The 21,697-nt window shown below is 35.1% G+C and overlaps 1 protein-coding gene across 2 annotated transcripts in view; it reads right to left on the bottom strand.

Moving 5' to 3' along the window:
* The window catches only part of TTL (tubulin tyrosine ligase), a 45,391-nt gene that overhangs the window by 11,502 nt on the left and 12,192 nt on the right, over positions 1-21,697 (bottom strand). For both annotated transcript variants that reach the window (XM_003758115.4, XM_031951002.1), the window contains 4 exons: positions 18,594-18,672; positions 13,999-14,240; positions 9,801-9,936; positions 7,443-7,712 (listed from right to left, as the gene is read on the bottom strand). In XM_003758115.4, the coding sequence (XP_003758163.1) occupies positions 7,443-7,712; positions 9,801-9,936; positions 13,999-14,240; positions 18,594-18,672 (727 nt within the window). The remainder of the gene's footprint in view (positions 1-7,442; positions 7,713-9,800; positions 9,937-13,998; positions 14,241-18,593; positions 18,673-21,697) is intronic.

Below are 21,697 nucleotides of genomic sequence, written 5' to 3'. Positions count from 1 at the left end.
GCTGCAAAGCCTAATATGATCTTCAGCAGGAAGAAAGGTACAATGTCTAGAAATAAGGACGTGATAATCCTGTTGTACTTTTGACATTGTCAGACCCTCCCTTAGCTTAAATAGTTACCCTAGTTTATTTTCTCTGGTGCTTATGGCCACTTGGCTTTCAAAAAAAGAAAGCCCTTCTCTTCAACAATGAGATGAACCAAATCAGTTCCATCTGTTCAACAATGAAAAGAACCAGCTACACCCAGTGAAAGAACTATGGGAAATGAATATGAACCACAACATAGCATTTCCACTCTCTCTATTTTTGTCCGCTTGCATTTCTGATTTCCTTCTCAGGTTATTTTTTACCTTATGTCTAAGTCTGATTTTTCTTGTGCAGCAAAATAACTGTATGGACATGTATACATGTATTGTATTTAACATATACTTTAATATATTTAACATGTATGGGTCTGCCTGCCATTTAGGGGAGGAGGTGAGGGGAAGGAGGGGAAAAGTTGAAAAAGAGGGTTTTGCAAGGGTCAATGTTGAAAAATTGCCCATGCATATATCTTGTAAATAAAAAGCTATAATTAAAAAAAAGCCCTTTTTTCTTTTAGAAAGGAAGGACAATATAAGAAAAAATTGGGATCAGTCAAGATGGCCTAGATTAAAATCCTGTCCTAGCCAGTTTTTAGCTATACCTCCATGGACAAATTCTTTGTTTCTTTAAGCCTATTTCCCTACTCAAGCTAGGAAGCATTATACAATGGAAAGAATGCTGAACTTGGTGCCAAGACTTAGGTCTGAATTCTAGCTCTATGAGCAACAGTGTCATTTTGGAGAAATCACTTACTCTCTCTAAGCCTCAGTTTTCTCATTTGTAAGATGAGGGGTTGGGATGGATGATTTCTAAGTTTACAAACTGTAGAATCCATGATATCATTATTACTATTACTTTGCATCATGATCCAATTTGACTTTTTTGCTTATGATGGTACATTATGAATTTACATTCATTTGACAGTTTATATTGTTCATATGATTTCAGTAACAGTTAATTCTTCAGGTATGAAATACAATTCATCACAGTTTCATGATAAGTTTTAATGGTCACCATAACTACTTCTGGGAGTTAGAAGTCATGTTAAGGAGAGATGAAACAAATAGGAACAGTAAGAAGGTCACCACACTATTCAAGCTTGTGCCCAGTGACAGCACTGTAATTTATTTGTAATGTTGTCAAAAAAACTCATTTGGAATCCCTTTCCTTAAATGAGAATGAAAATATATTCTGCTAATCTAAACTGATCCAGTAAATTTCACAGAATAGTTCATCTTCTAGCTAACAAAAGCTAACTTATTCTGTTTGGCCCCAAAAGGCAAAACTAGGAGCCACAAGGGAAAGTTGCAAAAAAGGAAAATTTAGGTTTGAGGATAAGGAAAAAGTTTCTAGCAATTAGATTTTTCTTGTGCAGCAAAATAACTGTATGGAATGGGCTGCTTCAGAAAATTGTGGTTTCCCCCTCATTGAAGGTCTCCAAGCAAAAGTGGAGGATCAGTAGTAGATTGGATTGTAAAGACTATTCTTTTTCAGGTAAGAATTGAATTAGGTGGTCTTTGAAGTCCTTTTCAACTTTGAAATTCTATAAAAATCTGAATTTTCTTAAATGCAAAGAAAATCTTAAACACTGCATTGTACTTGACTGGTTAACTGACTGAAAGTTAAAGACACTGGTACTCAGATGCAGCATATATCATCTTACAGAGAAGTTTGGATTTCATGTTCTAGCCAATAAATAATAATTTTAGTCAATGCACAAAGCTTAGCTTTAGATTTAAAATGAAGCCTAATGAGGGTCATCCTCTTTCATCTAAAAATAGGTGATGCTATAGGGAAATGGTTTTGAAGTCCAGGAGCCAGACATAGGGGAGGGGAATGAGGCTTGGTCTGAGCATCTCCACAAAATGGAGATTCCTAGATGAATGCACTAGAAAGAAAAACAGTGGATTGGAAAAGACTATAACAGCCACACCTTTAGCCTGTATCTTCCTCACTTTCCAAATAGACTAGATGAAATGAAAAATTTGAAAAAAATTTTATCTCCAAAGAACTCTACAGCAACAAAGGTACAAAACTCTATTTTTACTGAATCTAACTGGATAGACAATAAAATGTGTGACACAAAGACAACAATACATCTGATCATTTATGTTCAGAATGAAACTCAGTAAAGACATCAAACAGATTTGCAATTCTAAATGGCACAGGGAAGCAGGTTAACTTGGCTTTTCCTAAGTAATTGGAAATATTTTGGCTTAAAGATAATCTTTTCAGTTCCAAGAACAATTCATCACATCCAAAATGGCTGAACACAACTATTTCAGATATGTGTATTTTAAACAATGAAACTAGGTATAACTATGACTTTTTTAAAGTTCTGTGAGCTATGAGGGAAAGAAAGGCCTATTGAGGGCCTCAAAATATCTGGGGAAACAAGAATTTTAAAGTGCTTTTAACAAATTCGTTAAACTAATATAGCCATTTTTTCTATTTAGAATAGAAAATGTAAAAAGCTCCAAATACTTTGCAATTTTCCATATAAGTGCAATTCCTTGAAAAGTGAATTACTTGGTATTTTAATTCAAAATACTCAAAACTGGAGAGAGAAAAGGTCAAACAGAATAACCTAGATGACCCTTCTACTACAGGTGAATTTTAGATATAATCAAATTTTGATCTTCCAGATCACTGGAAAATGAAATTCATTTTTATTCAGGGTTGAATAACAGAACAAAAATGGACTAACCTCAGACTACTGAATATATTGCATTTATGGTCCTGTTCTAAAATAACTGCCATATTTAAACATAGAGTAAGTAAAAGCTTTAGCACTTAACTAAGAACTAGAAACAAAGGAAAGCAAAAATATTGACTCTTCCCTTCAGGAGCTACAGGATTGAGAAAAGGTCATTAGAATTTGATCATTAAGAGATCACTGGTAATTTTGGAGAGGGGAATTTTAGTTCAATGAGCAGATCAAAGCCAGATTAAGGAAAGTTTTGAAAGGAGTAAGAGGAAAAATTGATATACCTAATAGAGAATGCTTGAATTAAATGAGAAAAGGAAGGAGATATTTGACAATAAATATCAAGGATAATCAAATCAAGCAAGATTTTTTTTAATATATAAAGAATTCTTCTTTATAAGTTTGACTTCCTTGAGGATGGAAAATCTATAACTTAGTTTTTCCCTTAGAATTTTTGGATTTCTGACAGAAGAAGAGAGACTGGACTTTTAAATTCTTATTTAAAGAAATAACAAAGTATTTCACATTTTAAGGCATAAAGTGATAAAGTTTTTTGCTCATTAGAAGAAATGGGGGGGAGACATTTATGCTATATCCATTCACCCAACATTCTCACCTTCAATAGGATAGCCTCTAATCCTGGGACAGAAGAAATATAAAAGCCCCAAAATGTATGTTAACTTAGCTTGAAAGACAAAGCTGGATTTGGGGGGTGTTTTATTTCTATCAAGTCAACCACATTATTTACCATTGACATATGAATCCTATCTACATGTAGTCATCCAGCTTTGGATTAAACATCTTCAGTGACAGGATTCTCATTGTCTCACCAGACAGTTCATTCTACTTTCCAATATTAGCAAACCTATGGGGAACCTTTAAGGGACTTGAAGTCTGTTCCCCTATAATTTCTTTCCATTAGTCCTGTTTCTCCCCAATGGAGTCACAGAGGATAAATAGCATTCATTTCCCAGATGACAATCTTCAAATATCTAAATGTAGCCATTACATCCTTCATTTCACTAGTGAGTCCTCCAGGTTTTCTCCTCTAGGGTTAACATCACATCCTGTCCTTAAGTATCCTACACATGCCATAGTTTTGAGTTCCTTTATATGGCTGATCTCTGGGCATATCACTCTAATTTGACAATGTCCCTCTTAAAACATAGCAGTCAGAATCGAACACAATACATTCCATGTGTTTAGACCAATACAAAGATTTTGATCAGTATAGTAGTTTTTACCTAGAAAATACTTTATCAGCTAGATGGCATGGTGGATCGTCCACTTGCTGGACTTAGGAAAATTCATCTTCCTGAGTTTAAATCTTGGTTCAGACCTGTATTGCCTATATGACCCTGAGCAAGCCACTTAACATTATTTGCCTCAGTTTCCTCATCTGTAAAATGAGCTGGAGAAAGTAAAGGCAAACCACCCAAGAAAACCCCAAATAGGATCACAAAGTGTTGAACATGACAGATGACTAAACAGCAATATGAAATATTTACTAAATTGAAAGGACTGTTACCTCCCTTGTTTTGGATATTATACTTGTTTAAATGAAGCCCAAGATCACACTAGCTTTTTGATAGTCCACTAAACTGAGAATTTTTATTTCCTTATCTTGATTCCTGTATTCAAGGGATTTCAGACTAGGAAGAAGTTTTGGTATCTATAGAGAAAAAAGGTGGTTGGGAAGCATACCCTCAGCTAATGTGATAAGATCTTTTTTTCTTTCTATTGGAAAGAACTTTTTAACTACATGGAGACAGTGTTTCTAAATTCAAGAGGTTTGGTACAGTTAGAAATCTAGTTTAAATATGGCCATGTTTTCAACTTTATCATCAGTATTAATGTTTTATTTCCTATAAATTCAATTCATTTCCAGTCCTTAGTTTGCTGGTCTGTGCTAATGAGTCATTAGCAAAATGCTGTTATTCTCAAAATGGCAAATGTGATTAAAAACTACATTAAATAGTAAATACTGAGAAAGCTGAATAGCAGACACATTAATATAATTCTTTTGGAGCTATGACTTTGTCTGAACATTCTGAAAGACAATTTGAAAAAAATAAAACAAAAGTTATCAAACATCATATCCTTTGACTCATAAATCCTTTACATGCTGGGCATATATCCCCAAGGAGGTCAAGAAAAAAACCCAAAAGATCCACATATACCAAAATATTAATAGCTGCACTTTTGAAGGTAGCAAAAACTGGATATTAAATGGAGAATGGCTGGACAAATTGTGACAGATGAATACTATTAGACTTTAAAAAATGATAAATGTGATAAATTTGGAGGAACATGAGAATACTTGTATGAATTAATATTGAGCAAAATAAGCAGAAGCAGAATAATGTAGATAGTGAATAGGATAATAATAAAATGAAGATAGCAGTGGGTCCCAGAGAATAGATGGTAGAACATGCATCACTATTTTCAGGAGACAGGTAGAGATTATGAGTACAGAATGGGTTATACTCTATCAGGTTGTTTTTCTTTTTTTATAAGAGGGTTCAATTGAGAAGGATTATGTATTATGAAATAACTATGGCAGGATGCCAAAAGACATCAATAAAACTTTTAAAAACACAGAAAATTTGAAACTCAAAATAAAAAAATGTTAAAAATCATCTTTACACACAATTGGAAAAAATAAAATACTACTAAAAATAAATATACATGTAGAAAACTTGCCAACAATTTAATTCTGGAGCTATAGGTTTAAAATTGCACTAAAACTTTTGGGACACCCTATATATTGATTACACAGGCTAATTCTCATTTCTCTCAGTTGCTTGTACTTTACTAGAAATATTTCATGCTCAAAGTAACTACAAGACCTTAAATGAAGAACTCTAGGGGAGTTTTATGAATTCAGTAAACTGATTTTTCCACAGAATCAACTAACCTGGAAGGAAGGAGAATCAAATCAATGGCAGACCCTGTCAAAAACAGAATCCATAACAAATCCAGGCATTAAATTAATTTCTTTTTTGTAATTAGTCCTAAATATAAAATAATCAATTAGTTAAAACCTCACACAGTGGATTAGGAGGAATATCTTCCATTAAGCCCACGTTGTTGTGAATGATAAGAAACGTAAAAGGATATAAGACAATAATTTGACCCAAGAATAAGGCAAAACTACAACTGATACACACAGGATTTCTATTGTTTGACATCCTGCCACCACTTGGAAAGGTACTTTTTTCTCCCTTTCCTCTGTCATCAAGTAGCACTGAATGAAATCTCTTACAAAGTAACTTAATTTTGAGTCACTACCTCCAAAACATTTTCTTCTCACTTCTCTTAAGTAAAACGTATCTCTCAGCAAGACCCATTCCTTCAGGATAAAGACAACTAGGAAACCCCTTTACCCAATTTGTGACCAGTAAAAATGGAATGAGCATCAATGGCTTGTGCTTCCATTTGTTTGCTTGTTACCCGGAGACACAAAAGATGCTAACATAGAGGGAATGTGGTAAATACACACAAGCACACATGCACACACACAACAAAAAGGATGCTTATTTGAACAGATGATAGATACCATAAATTAGTATTAAAAAAGGGCCATGTCCACTTTTCCTGATCTATATCTGGCCACTAGACCCAGATGACTCCAAAGGAGAAATTGAAGCTGGTGATTTTGCACAGCCCCCTCTCACTCAAATCCAATTGCATATCATGGGTATCACCTTCCTAACGTCATGGTCATCTTTGAGAATGAAGAACAAACAACAACAATGATTGACTAGGAGAACTGAATTCTAGTGCTAACTGTACCATTAGTCTGGTGTAAGTCATTTAGCATTTTTGTGGTTGTTTTCACATCAATAAAATCAGGAAACCACCACCTGTCCTTCTTAGTTCATATGTTTATAAAAATCAAATAAGTCTATACATGAAAAAGCATATTTTAAACAAGTATTCACAGTGTTTATTCATCCATCATTCTAAGATAAATACATCATGGCTCTTAGTTCACAATCATCTTTCCTAAAACACAACATAAAAAAAAGGCTAACACCGTTTCATGGGCTCTCCCTTAAAAGGAGTGCTGCATTTAGGGTCAACAGAAATTTGGATTAAAATCCCAGGTTTATTATACAAGCTAAGATGGACATCTCTGATAACCTCTTAAGTCACTGATACCTATAGTACCCACCTCATAGAACTGTTAAGAGGCTTAAATGAAATAATGTAGGCCAGAAGTGTCAAATGTGTGGCCTGTGGGACACGTAAAGGCCCACGACATTGAGAATACAGCTTGAGCCAGATTAAAATGTAATTGGGAAATAAAAATTAAATCAAAATGAAATAAAACATTGATAATGTAATATGAGGCTTTCTATATCAATATGTATCCCAGAGGGATCCGTATTTATGTTAATGGCTCCCATTTTTATTTGAATTTGACACCACTGAAAGTGTAATTGAAACTTTATGCAAAATTCAATTTTCAATATACATCTATCAATTATTATTATTGAAACCATAACAATTGCCCTCTCAGTTTGATCCATGAAGCAGCCTCCATTCTTTGGGAATGGTCAGTAAGAGGGACTCCTTTCCATGTAAGGGAACAAAACCAAACCTCCCCTTGAAATTGTTAGAATTAACAAAAAGATACAAATAAATTACCTTATTATTTGCTTGATTTGTAATAAGATACTATTTTCCAATGTAATATTCAAAGCACTTGTTAGATACTGATTGAATTCCTCAAAGAACATTTCATTCCCTTCTTCATATTTCCCATAGTTTTTTGAATATTCCTTTTGAATGCAGTGATTGGTCAAATGGCAAGTTTTGTCTTGAAAATTGGTGATATTGTATGGTTCTGAAGAGGTCCGAAGTACGCCCTCTCTATAGAGGTAGATATTATATTGATGATCCACTAGGACCCAGCTCCTGCCAAAAAAAAGACAACAGTTACTTTTCTATCCAAGCACCTGATATCACAAGACCGTGTCAAGGTGATTATTTTCACAATTTGCTACAAATTTTAGAAGGATTTAAACCCAAAAAATTAAATAAATTCTTACAGAATATTTGTGTTGGCAACTTTAAGAATTAACTATACTGAACAAATGGGTGATACATTTAGAATACCTTATAGAAAACCATTTTGGAGGTGGCTTAATCTGGTGATGAGATTCAAGAAAAGAAAGAATAAAGCTAAAAGCTAAACCCAGGGGGTGGGAAATGGGCAGCTACCTAGATAACATCTTTTTTACTCATGATTTTTATACATTTGTATATTCTAATCCCAGGAAATATCTTTCTCCCTGTCATGTAGCTATTTGTGATGAGTTATACTACATGTTACAGTGAATCTCATAGCCAACAATGGAAAAGGGCACACGATTTTTGAACTTCTCCTGGGGCAAAGAAACCCCATGTTCTAGGTGCATTGGAAGTTACTACAGAGATGATATGATTATCTTGGGAGAAGACTTTTCTATTAGGGTGATAATCCATTCTAAATAGTCATATATCATAAATTTGGCTCTTTATCTTATGTCATCTTATGATGGCGACTCTCTCAGTATAATTTTTTTATGAATCTAAAGTGAAGTAGGGACATAAAACATAAAACATTAGGCTTTCAAGAAATTTCCAGTAAAGTGATTGGTGACACCCAGATAAGAAAGCACCTTGGATTGCTTCTTTAAGAAAAACAGTAAATAATTACTAACTCAAGACAATAGCAGTTCAACTTAGCCATTAAATAAATTTTGTGCTCTATAATCAACAAGACTTGTATAATTGAAATCCTGGTTGGTGAGTAATAATCTGTTTAGAGCACACATCCTCCAGAGAAAGACTGAAATACCTGCTGTGAGCTAGTATTAAAGATATCCCAGAATATACACTGTTGTCTGATGTTGTCCTTGAATGACTTTATGACTGCTTTGGTCAGAAACGAACATCACACCCTCCTCTTCTGTCAGTCCTTTTGCCTGGCTACCTTAAAACTAGGATAAATGAGGTTCTAGTCAATAAACCAAATTCTAAAAATAATCTCACACCCATGAAATTCATAAAGAGTTGGAGGGAAATAAGACACTGTTATTATCTGTAGCAAGGAATAGTTTCTTTCCACATTTGTTTATTTTGTATAAATCTTGCTGTTATCTCAGCTTCTTTTCAAATTTACAAGAAAATCAATCCCCTAATTTTAGTAAGCAAGATCCTCAGTAATAAAACAAAGAAATTTTGATTCTTTTGGAAAAACTAAAACTTTTTTTAAAATAGAATTTTGTTTGTGTGGATCTGCAATTTCTTTGCTATAGAAAATTCTTGGTGAGAAAACTTCCACTGAAGGATATCAGGAACTTCTCTGTCCCTTATATATAGTCTTATAGAGCTGCTTAAATCTTCTCAAGAAGAATTGTTTTTTGCTTTTCTTCAAATCCTTAGCACTTGGCAAAGTACCTGGCACACACTATTGTTGGTTCAGTCATTTTTAGTCATGTCTGATTCTTTGTGACCTCATTTCATGTTTTTTTTGGGGGGGGGGCAAAGATACTAGAATGGTTTGCCATTTCTTTCTTTAGCTCACTTTACAGATGAGTAAACTGAGGCAAATGGAGTTAAGCGACTTGGCCAGGGTCACATAGCTAGTAATTGTCTGTGATTGAATTTGAATTCATGAAGATGAATCTTCTTGGTTCCAATCTAAGTGCCCTATTCTCTGTGCCACTACCCTACCCCTAGGATAGATTAAATATCTCATAAATGCTTATAAGTTGATTGAGTGACTGTGATCATTCAGTCAGTATATGTCAGAGGTAGAACTTGAACATAGGCTCCTTTACCAGCATTCTATCCACTATATTATGCAACATTTCCTTATAGGCTTATAATCTAGTTCTTTGAATCTGTTAATTGTAATGTGAAAAGATTCAACAAACATGTCTTGAACCATCCTTATCATTTTCATAATTTTTTTCTTAAGTATAAACATAACCCCAGAAGCATCATTTAAAAAATTACCTAATATCAAATTTGCGATGACCTGGCTCTAAAAGCATAGGCTTTTCAAGGTATTTCTGAATCACATGCACTTGTCCTTGGTTATCTATAAAATCCAGCAGTTCTGTAGCCTCTGAAGAAATAAGAATGCCTTCACCTAACAGGGGAAAAGAAAGCAAGTCATTTCAGTTCATAGAATGGAGGGAGAAACCCACACAAAACCAAAATGGGACTTAATGTCTTCTGAGAACACCAAACCAATACCCTACATATGCTTTCCTTCCTCTTTCCATTTGAGAGACTTTGACTATGAACGGATTTGTTAGAGTCTTAAAAGATCATTAAAGTTCTCTTGTCCAGTAAATGCTTTCCTCAGTAAAAATCTAATATAACGGCATGATTATCATACTGGCAGATTTCTTTGGAGATGAGATTTCATTACTGTTTCAGTATGAATAAGTATATTAAATCAATACCTTGCATTAAGGAAAACAGCAAATTAAAATAAAAAGATTTATAAGGGGATGTTTACTTTGAAATTTATATTTTTAACTTTATATAAAGTTCTAGTTTAAAAATGTTTTTTTAGATGAAATTTCAATAATTAACAGGATAAAAGGATGGCTGCAATCCTATAAATTCCTTAATCCTTAATCCTAAATATCTACTGAGATCCTGTTCTCTTATATATATTAAGTCTCTTGCTGAGTTCATCCTTGCTCATAACTTCTAACATCTCCAGAAAGATAGAAAAATTACACAAAAATATGCATCTCTTGTTCTCACCTCTCAAATGAATTCAGTCTCAGAGCAAGTTGTTTCACTTTTTTGAAGAAAGGGGTTTATAAACCTTAAAGCACTAGTTAAAAATGTTATCATTTTATATATCTTCAAAACTTAGTGCTTTCCTTTTTTTTTTTACAAAGACAGAATATTAGAGTATTTTCATGCTCTTCAACTAAATGGCACAGTGGATAGAATACCAGGACTAGAGTTAGACCTGAGTTCAAATCCATTCTGTGTGACTCCAGGAAGTCATTTAATCTCTATTTGCCTCAGTTATTAAAGTGCCTACATGTTAGTTATCATTACTATTATTATTATTAGCCATAAAGATTATTTTTTTAGTTCACAAATGCACAATGACTTTATTTAGAAGAGCACAAAATTTCCTCAATTCTCTCATCTGGTTTTGGATTTTTTATCCTATTAGTAACATTTTACATTCATTCAGTGCTTTAGATAATTCACATTCTCACTCATCACCTCTCTTAAGAATCCAATGAAATATCAAGATAAAGAATGAGTTCCATTTATATATGAAGAAACTGGGTAATTTGGATGAAATCATATGAGATATACCTATCAGGTTTATAAATGACACAAACCTGGGATAATTATAATGGTGGATACCAAAGTCAGTAATGAAAGAGATCTATAAAGGCTGAAGTCATGGGTTGAATCTAGTAAAATTCCACTTAGTCTCATCATATTTCAAGACTTCTCTATGAGATAATGGGATTTGAATCTAGGAATCCGGATTTTAAATTCAGTGCTTTTCCCACTATATGAACACTGGATCATAGAATTTTAGAATGTAACATTTTGGAAGAATCTGAGAGATCATTTCATCCAAGTTCCTCATTTGGGAGTTGAGAAAAGAGACCTAAAATCCCCAGACTCAAACCTTTCCCCCATTATATGGATCAGTTCAATTCAAAATCATTTGGGGGTTTTTATGGACAATAAGCTCAATTTGAATCAACAATATGACATAGCAGCTACAAAACCTAATGTGATCTTAGGCTGAATCAGGAAGTATATAGTGTTCAAAATGAGAATTGAGCCTGTTCTACTATACTTAGCTCTGATCAAAGCCATCTGGAATGATGTGATCAGTAAGGAGTGGTTCAATTTGGGAAACATTCTAACGATCCGAGCAGCTCCAGGGCTGTTAGGATAGTGGGGGGACTGGTGACTGGACTAGAGGAGGATAAGCTGAAGGAACTGGAGATATTTCACCTGCAGAAAAAAACACAGGTTGGACAGAAGAACAAGTTTCATGTATCTGAAGGATTTTTAATGTGGAATAGAGAATTAGGTTTATTATTATTTGGATCAGTAGCAGTAATGGAGTCATATAACCTTACTGAGTTTAGAATCTTAGTGTGGCATTCTTGTCTTTTCTAGGGCTAAAGCTCAGAGATCAAGGGTCACATAGAAAATAAATTACCGAATTTAGATTCAAAACTAGGTCTTCTGAACCCCAACCCTGAATTATAGAAATATTAGGGCTCAAAGAAAGTTTCACCGGATTGATTTTTGTCACCTCATTTAACAGATGAGGAAACTTAAGACCCATAAGTTTGGCCATATGGACAATCTGGAGGGATATAGACTAGAGGAAAGGACAGTAAGCTGGGTTCAGAATTGGTTGGCAGATATCTAGTGAAATGTCACAGGGTTTTGTCATTGATAGAATGTTGTATCCTGATTAGGAAGCAGACTTGGCATAACTTTTAAATTTTCAAATAATGTGAAATGGGGAGATTTAGCTAGCTAATATCCTAGAGAACAGAATTGGGATCCAAAGTGATCTTGACAGATAGACTCCAGAAATGGGATAAAGCTAACAAGTTGAAATTTAGTGGCAATAATTACAAATTCTATCACTTGAATTCTAAAAATCAACCATTTAGATATAGCTCTAAGAATTAGAAAACAGTTCCTGTCAAAAAGACTTGGGGATTCAAGTGGACTACAATGTGATGTAGGAGCCACAAATTAATATAATATAAAGCTGTATTAGTAACAATATAATATCCAGAGTTAGGACAGATATTAACTACACTGTGCTCCACCCTTGTCAGGTCATATTTGGAATATTATGTCCTGTTCTGGGCAGTAGATCATGGAAGGGACATCCATAAGTAGAAGTCTAGAAGAGAGTACTCATTATGATAAGGGAAGTTGAAGCCATGTAATACAAGGAACAGCTGAAAGAAAGGGGCAATTTTAACTTAGAGAACATAGAGAGGAACATGATGAGAATGATGACCTTCAAAGAAATGAAAGAGGAATCACATGTATTCTAGCTGTACATGACTAATATGGTAGTATTAACATGTAAACTCTATCAGATCATTGCTTATAAGGGAGGGAGACAGACAAAAAATTTAGAACTTAAAAAAATTTTTTAAATGAATGTTTAAAATTGTCATTACATGTAAGTGGGGAAAAATAAAATGTCATTTAAAAAATCTAGCTATATAAAGTGCTTTTTGAGAATGAGGAAAATAAAGGGGGAAAGTTAGTAATCACTGTGCAGAGGCCTCAGGGATCACTATGGGAGGCATAATTTAGGTAGGGACTAGCTTGGATGATCTCTGAAGTCCTTTTGAAATAAGCAGTGCCACAAAATAACCTACCACAAATCATATAGTTTGTCAGTGATAGAGCCAGATCTAAAAGAACCCAAGTTTCCTGATTTCTAGAATTACACATTCTTATGCTACATGATGGACACATGGTTGAGATTAGACACATAAAACTTTTTTTCAGAATAAATTCATGGATCACTTTTCCCACAGTCCTTAAACTATGCTGATATCAATAAGCTCAAGCTTAAAAAGTAGTTTCTTTAAAACCCACAAACATTTATTTAATGTCTCCTCTTTGTTAGTTAAGTGGAAGAAATAAAAATTACAGATAGGAACTGTGCTGATCCCAAATAGCTCAAAAGGTAGGCTAACTGTTCAGTTTCTCTCCTTTAAACATTACTGATGTAGCAATGCCTTGGGGATTTGGCAGATGTATAACATAGGGATGCTTATAAATAGCTACTTTTTTGTACCAGTTTCCAAAGAAAAGTTAGAATTGTTAAGACTGCCATAATGTTTGTGTGACATCATTTATTTGCAGAGACTGGATTCAGCGATTCCACTTTGATCTCATGGACAGAAAACTTTTTTGCTATCAGAAATAATGTAAGTTCAAAACTTTCACTAAACATTCAAAACTCACTATTTCATAATTGGTCTTGGAGACAGATGGAATCAGGCTAAGATGATCCAGTGCATCATATTTTTAGGGAAGCAAAAAGCTATCATTGAAACAACAAACTATCATCTTCAAACTCATTATCAAAATCATTATCACCAATGATAAAACAGAGGAGGAAAAACATTCTTTTGAGTATAACCATGGCCATGGGACTAACCTTTGGCGCCTGCGGAGGATTTGGCTATCCATACATTGCCCTCCCCACTCTCTTTTCTCTTGTTATAGGAAGCAAGGAAGACTTCCCTTTCATCTGTCCTTGAATTGTTTATCAAATGGCGAATTCCATTCTGTGAGGGTGATGCTGGGGCCACAGGAGTCTTGAGATTAGTCGGATAAATCACATAGGATTCCGGGAACCATGTGCATGATTCTGTCAATTCAGGACTTGTCTTGATTAACCTAATGGATAACAACAGATGGATCAGTTGCCTTTTTTTTTTTTTTTTAATTCCAAGGAATATCTTCTGGGGGATGAGTGGGAGGTAGGAGAAAGCCCCAGAAAGTCTTCTTTCTAATATTCTGATCACTCTTTAATAAGGCCTAAATGACAAGAAGTCACAAGAGGAATGGAGTAGCCAAAGACTGGACTTTTTTCTGGCTTAGCTCTTGTCCTTGGGCCCTTACATGAGGGAAATATGATATACCCGGAGGCCTGAGTCCATTTGCCAAATGGAATGTTAAAAGCATGCTCCAGCTCATTTTAACATGGCACTTGGTCCAAAATAACTTTATAGTATCTATAAAGAACTAACAATATGTCCTACTATCTTCAGTGTACAACTTTTCAAGTCAATATTTTTTTAAGGGGGGATAATTTATGGGGGAGGGGAGAGGCAGCAGGAGTAATGGTAGAAGAGACTGAATTATTCAAACAATTTACTCAATTTTCCCATTCTCTCTGTTAGTGTAGAGCTATTCTCAGTTTCTAAAGAAAAAGAAAACATCTCTAATTGGAGAAAGGACCCCAGTCATTACAGTAAAAAGCTTGGTTACTGCAACAGCCTTCTAGCTTCAAGCCTTTACACTCTTTAATATATCCTTCACATAGCTGCTAAAATCATATTCTTAAAGTATAGGTTTTATTGTGTCACTCCCTTTAAAGAAAAAAAGCTCTAGTGCTTCTCTATTGCCTTCAAAATAAAATACAAACTCCTCTATTTAGTATTTTTTTTTTATTTTATTATAGTAACTTTTTATTGACAGAATCCATGCCAGGGTAATTTTTTTTTTTTACAACATTATCCCTTGCACTCACTTCTGTTCCGATTTTTTCCCTCCCACCCTCCACCCCCTCCCCTAGATGGCAAGCAGTCCTATACATGTTGAATATGTCCTAGTATATCCTAGATACAATGTATGTGTGCAGATCCAAACAGTTTTCTTGTTGCACAAGGAGAATTGGATTCAGAAGGTAGAAATAACCCGGGAAGAAAAACAAAAATGCAAACAGTTTACATTCATTTCCCAGTGTTTTTTTTTCCTTGGGTGTAGCTGCTTCTGTCCATCATTGATCAATTGAAACTGAATTAGGTCTCTTTGTTCAAGAAATCAACTTCCATCAGATTACATCTTCATACAGTATCGTTGTTGACGTATATTATTTAGTATTTAAAGTTCATCATTATCTGGTTCCAATACCTCTCCAAGCTGATGACACACTGCTTCCCTTCACACACTTCATACATTTAATTCAAATTGGACTCACAAACTGAAACTCCATCAATCACTTCACCATCCTTGATCAACATATCCCCCCTTTGTCTGCAAGATTCATCTTTTCTTCTTAGTGTTCTTTAACTTCCCTCAAACTCAGCACAAGCAACCACCTTTGAGGCCTTTTCTCATTCCCCTGATTGTTCATGTCTCCCCCACCCTTCCAAATAATCTATTCCTATTTTTTATATATTTCCTATTTACTTAGGTATGTAGATATAAACAACTAGTTAGCACAATAGTTAGAGTGTTAGACTTGGAGTTGAAATTGGAGTTCAAATTCTGGCTCTGTTATGAGCTGGGTGACCTTGGAAGCTGTTAAGTGTTCCAGTTTTGGAGTGTTATATGGATTAAATGTTGAAAGATGTGTAATGCATGCTGTAAACCTTAAAATACTATATAAATTTTTTTTGTTGTTATTCAGTCATGTCAGGTTCTTCATGACCCCATTTGGGGTTTTCTTGGCAAAGATACTAGACTGCTTTACCATTTCCTTCTCCAGCTCATTTTGCAAATAAGGAAACTGAGGCAAACAAGGATAAGTGACTTGCCAAGGGTCATACAGCTAGTCACTGTTTGAGGCCAGATTTAAACTCATGAAGATAAGTCTTCCTGACTCCAAGTTCAGTGCTCTATCAATCATATCATCTAGCTGTCATTTTCATCAATGGATCATAAACTCCACAGAAGCAAAAATTACTTCATTTTTTTGTCTTTTTATCTCTAGCATCATGGAACCTGGATGCTACCTGCAACATTGTGGATGTTGAAGAATTGCTTGTTGGTTGATTCATGATGTATTCTGACATCAAATCAACAAATATTTAATGGCTCCTTACTTACTATATTTGATTTACTGAGCCAGGTTAGTATAAATGAAGGAACTCAGTAACACTGCAAAGCAGACTGAAGACTCAGAGCTAATCTTCTTAGAAATCAAAGGAAAAAACACTGCACACCTATTGATTCTCAGTCACATGTAAATTCCCTGCTACAATCCATTCTTCTTAGCCTCACATTGGGGAGAGGGTTAAAGGAACCAGACTTTTTTTTTTTTTAATAGAGGAGGAGAGGGGGAAGGTTGTTGATCAGAGGATACCTGAGCAATTGACCTAACCTCAGAGCAGCTGATGAAAATACAGAATATAAGAGGCAGTTAACACAGATAACAAATTATTAAATGAAGGCTAAAGAAGGGCTTGCACTTGCTGCCACTTTAAAATGTGGGAAGAATGGTTTCAGTCAAACTTGGTGGAATTTGAGGGAAGCTAAACCACTGGCTGGGTGACAGCTCAGTCACCCCTCAGCTGACTCTTCAGAAAGTCAGACAGTTCTCAAGAAAGAGAAGAGAGGTAGAAGACAGTTCTGAAGAGTATGAGCACTGGCAGTCAATAAGAGAGCCAATTATGGAGGAAGAACCCAGCTCCACAGAGGGAATTTTTTTGCCTCTTGGCAGAGAAAAGGGATTTCTCAACCCATACCCTACATCCCTCCCACCCTACTCCCATCTATTGGCCACGGCATCTACTGGAGGAAGGGAAAAATTTGTAGCTAATTTTCTTGAGATATCATCTCAGGAAATACTTTTACTTTGAGCTAATTGTGTTCTCTAGGTGGCTGTTTAATTTTTTTAAGTCCTGTCTAAGTTATTTGCCCAGAGTCACACATCTAGTAAATATCTGAGGCCAGATTTGTATTCAGGTCTTCTTGAATCCAGTGCTTTTTCCATTGTGCCACTTGGCTGCCTTAATAATTCACTGATATTTATTGATAGTGGAATTATAAAGTGATATGATCTTTTTGCTGAGCAATCTGACAGTATGCCATCGAAGTTACAAAGACAATTTATACCATTTGATGCAATAATTGCATTACTTGTAATTTACTCAGAAAGTTATCAAGAGGAAAAAGATGCCTAATTGTACAAAGATTTTTTTTCTAGCAGCATAATAGTAATTATAAAAAAGCAGAAGGAGCCTAATTGTACAATAATAAGGAAATAGTTAAATAAAATGTGGCATGTTCATGCAATGGAGTCATCAAGAATGACAAACATGAAGAATATAAAGAAATATGCAAAGTGAAGCAACACAAAGAGGGGGAAAGAGGCCAAACCAAAATATGAGTTCAGACTGACTTGGACCAGTTAAGAAAAGAGAGAATAGATGGGCAAACATAGTACCCTGATACATATTTAAAGAGATTAACACAAAAGTGTAATTAGTGATTTTCACTTAAACTTGTTGTCAGAGTATGTAGGGGTAGGGATACTGTCTTATCTGTATGACTGCCTTATTAAGGAATCCCTTGGGTGCCTAAGAAGCTAAACTCTCACTGCATTGGGTCATTGGGGTAAGTATGGCTTAACTTGAATTCTGCCCTTTTTAAAAAAAGAAAATATAATATTAAAATCTAACACATATTGCATAATGTGGGCAGCTAGATGGCACAATGGAAAGAATATCAGACCTAAAGTTAGGAAGATTCTTCCTTCTGGGTTCAAATCTGGCCTTAGATACCAGATGTATGACTCTGGGCAAGTTACTTAACCCTGTTTGCTTCAGTTTTCTAATCTATAAAATGTGATGAAAAAGAAAATGGCAAACCACTTAAATATCTGCCAAGAAATCCCAAAAGGCTCAGAGAAGTTGGACATCACTGAAAAACAATCAAAGTGCTTACTATGTGCCAGACAATATGCTAAATGCTTTACAATTATTATCTTTGTTGATCTTCAGAACAATCCTTTAAGGCAGGTGCTATTATTATTCCCATTTTACAAATGAAGAAACAGAGGCAAACAGATGTTAAGTGTCCACTGTCACAACACTAGCAAGTGTCAGTGACAGAATTTGAAATCAGGTCTTCCTGACACAAGGCTCAGCACTCTAGCCACCATACCACCTAGCTGTCATAACAGAGTTCTAATATGTTTTCAAATAAGCATAAAGCAAACTTTCTTCTATTTCTTTTTTAAAAGATTTTTCAAAATGGAAAAATGCAGTTAAAAAAATAAACAAAAGTTTAATGTAGACTTACTTAACTAAAGAAGCTTTTCGACAAAGTTTATCAGCTCCTCTGTAATAATTCACCAACTGTATAAGACCAGGTTCATGACCTATAAAGGAAAACAGGCAGGTAAGGTATTATTTTAATGTATGAGTAGGATGAGGGAAAAAGGTTGGGCAACAGAACACCCAAGAGAAACAACTGTACCATCATTATTCAATAATATTACACAGAAAAGGGTGTCTATGATATACTCTGACCAATTTATGCTTTCCCTATTTAAGAACCAACCGTTAATATTTTTAAGCATATGTAGTAGGTACTGATGGGGCTTCAAAGTATTGCAAAAACAGTCCTTGCCCTTAGCTTATATTCTAATAGGGAGACAACATGTAAATAACTAGGAACATGTAAAAGATATACAATATAGATTGAAGTATCTAAAAGGGGAAAGGTATTAGCAGCTGGGCAAGGGGGATGTGTGATTGGGAAAGAATTCCTAGAACAGGTGGGATTTGAATTTAATATTAAAGGAAGACAGAGAAATGAGGAGGAAATGAAAGAGTGGAACATTCCAGGCAAGGAGGAGAAGAGAGGGAGAGGGAGAAGAAGAGGAAGAGGGAGAAGAAGAGGGAGATAAATGGAAGGAGAGAACAGAGAGAAAAACATACATACATGAAGGGGAGAGATAAAACAATGGAACAGAAATGGTTAAACTTACGATTTATGATGGATTTATGTCACTCTGATGGTTGAGTGATGGTAGACTGGAGCAGAAAGACCAATAAAAAGGCAATTGTTCAGGCATATTAGAGGTAATATATAGGCCTGAGCTATATTGTGGCTATATGAATATGGAGAAGGGGACATAAATGAGAGGTGTTATAAAAATAGAAAAAGATTGGACAATGGATTAGAAAGATGTGGAGAGTGAAGTGAGGAGCACAGCTTCTTAAACTGTGGTTTGTGACTCTATATGGGGTCTCAAAGCTAAATGTGGGGGTTGTGAAATTATGATTTATCGGTAAATGTTTGATATGTATACCCACTTTGTGTACCTATATACCTGAGGTCATGTAAAAATTTCTCAGGTAAAAAGGGGTTATAAGTAGAAAAAGTTTAAAAAGCCCTACCATAGAGGCTGACGCCTCTGGGTGATGAGGGGGAGGAGGGATGATGGTGCTCTTGAGAATACTGAGATGTTCAAAAATGGTGGTGGGAGAAGTTTTGGGAGAAAGAGAGTGAGTTCAGTTTTGGATATGCTAAGAATGATATACTTATGAGATATCCAGTTTGAGATGCCCAACAGCCAAGTGGAGATATGTAAATGTAGCTCAGCAGAGCCATATAATTCTGGGACTTATTTTCGTCAAGATGAGAACTTAATTAATGGGAGCTGATGAAACTATGAAAGTAAAACAGTCTAGAGAAAAAGTTTTTAATTTAAGCTCCAGGAAGTTTTTTTTTTTTGATAACTATATTTTAATATAATTAGTTCCTTTTATAATCTATTTTTTAAAAAATTGTGTGCACTTAAGAAGGGGTCATAAACTTCTCCAGACCACCAAAGTGGTCCTTGACATCAAAACAAGTTAAAGGTTTTTGATATAGAGGGAAAAGAGAAGAGGTTCAGGATATATAATATTGAGGAATGCTCATGGTTAATGGACTAACATGGACTAAGAATTAACAGAGGAGACTGAGGAGTGCTAAATTAGGAAAGAGGAGAAATAGTAATAAGCAGAGTCTCAAAAACCCGGAGAGGACAGAATATCTAGGAGATGTGATCAACAAATGAAATGTTGCAGAGACTTCAGGGAGGATCAGGATTGAGAAAGGGCCTTTAGATTTTTCAGTTAAGAGCATCCTGTTAACTTTGGAAAGTGAAGTTTCTACTGAATGATTAGGCTGGAAGCCAAAGTGCAGTTAGAAGTGAATGAGAAGAGAGAAAGTGGAGGCATCAATTATATGCTGATTTCTCAAAGAGTTTAGCTATTAAGAGAGGAGAAACATAGGGAAAGTGAAATCAAACTTTTTTGGTTTGTTTTTAAGGATAGGGAAGACAAAGATTTGTTTTTAGGCAGCAAGAAATAAACCATTTTATACAGAGATTGAAGATAGGAGAGACAGGAGATGATAGCTACAGTAATTTAACAGAGTAGCGTACACAACCAAGTGTTAAAATTCACTATCTTATCCCAGTAGGGGTTACTTGCTTTCAGGATTTTCCATTAAATAGAAATTGCCTGAAAGGCATTTGAACAGATCAATGCTTATTTCCTCCCTTAAGTCAACTAGCTAATTTTTGTTTATTTCCCCCAATCATATATTTCACTCTAAGCAAAAGAGCAGGCTTGCAAAAGGGAGGCTGTGGCTGAGTAGAAAGCACCATACTGGAGTTCAAAGAGGCATAAATTTAGATCAAAAAGGAGCCAGCTATTTCAGCCCCTCCCTTCCCCTCAACATTTTACAGATAAGGAACTAAGGCCCTGAGAGATTGTCATTTAACCAAATTTGCACAAGTGACATTAGTTAGCGGTAAGATTTGAACTCAAAACTCTTTTCTAGCACTGTGGCAAATGTGGGTTTAGCTAGAGGGGAAAACAACTAAGATACTTTTTGAACAAGAAGTTCCTGTGAGTACTAAGCCTGCAGTCAGAAGACTTGCCTTCCTAAATTCAAATCTGATCTCAGACACTTAGTAGCTATGTGATCCTGGACAAGTCACATAACCCTGTCTGCCTCAGTTTCTCATTTGTAAAATGAGAAAAAAAAAAAAAAAACATTCCAAGTGTCTTTGCCAAGAAAACCCCCAAACGGGGCCATGAGTTGAACATGACTCCAGCTTCATCCCTCTTTTCCCAGGATTCATTCATATTTTACAGTATAATGTATTGGATATGTTGAAAAATTCATACAAATCATATTCAGGCTTCAGCTCCCAAGTGTTAAACTGAATGACATAAGGAGGGGAATTGGAAGATGTTAAGTCCTAATGAAAACATGCTATTAAAATCAGCTGGAGGGTAAAGAATCATCAGTATTTGCCCTGCCTATTTTTCTGCCTAAAAAACCCTATCTATAGATTTGAGGTTTTACTAGACTGACCCCCTAAATTTCACCAACAAATTCTC

The sequence above is a fragment of the Sarcophilus harrisii genome, chromosome 2 (assembly GCF_902635505.1).
Source record: "Sarcophilus harrisii chromosome 2, mSarHar1.11, whole genome shotgun sequence".
NCBI lineage: Eukaryota > Metazoa > Chordata > Mammalia > Dasyuromorphia > Dasyuridae > Sarcophilus > Sarcophilus harrisii.
The sequence above is the reverse complement of the archived record's forward strand: the minus strand, read 5'-3'. Positions and strand labels throughout refer to the sequence as shown.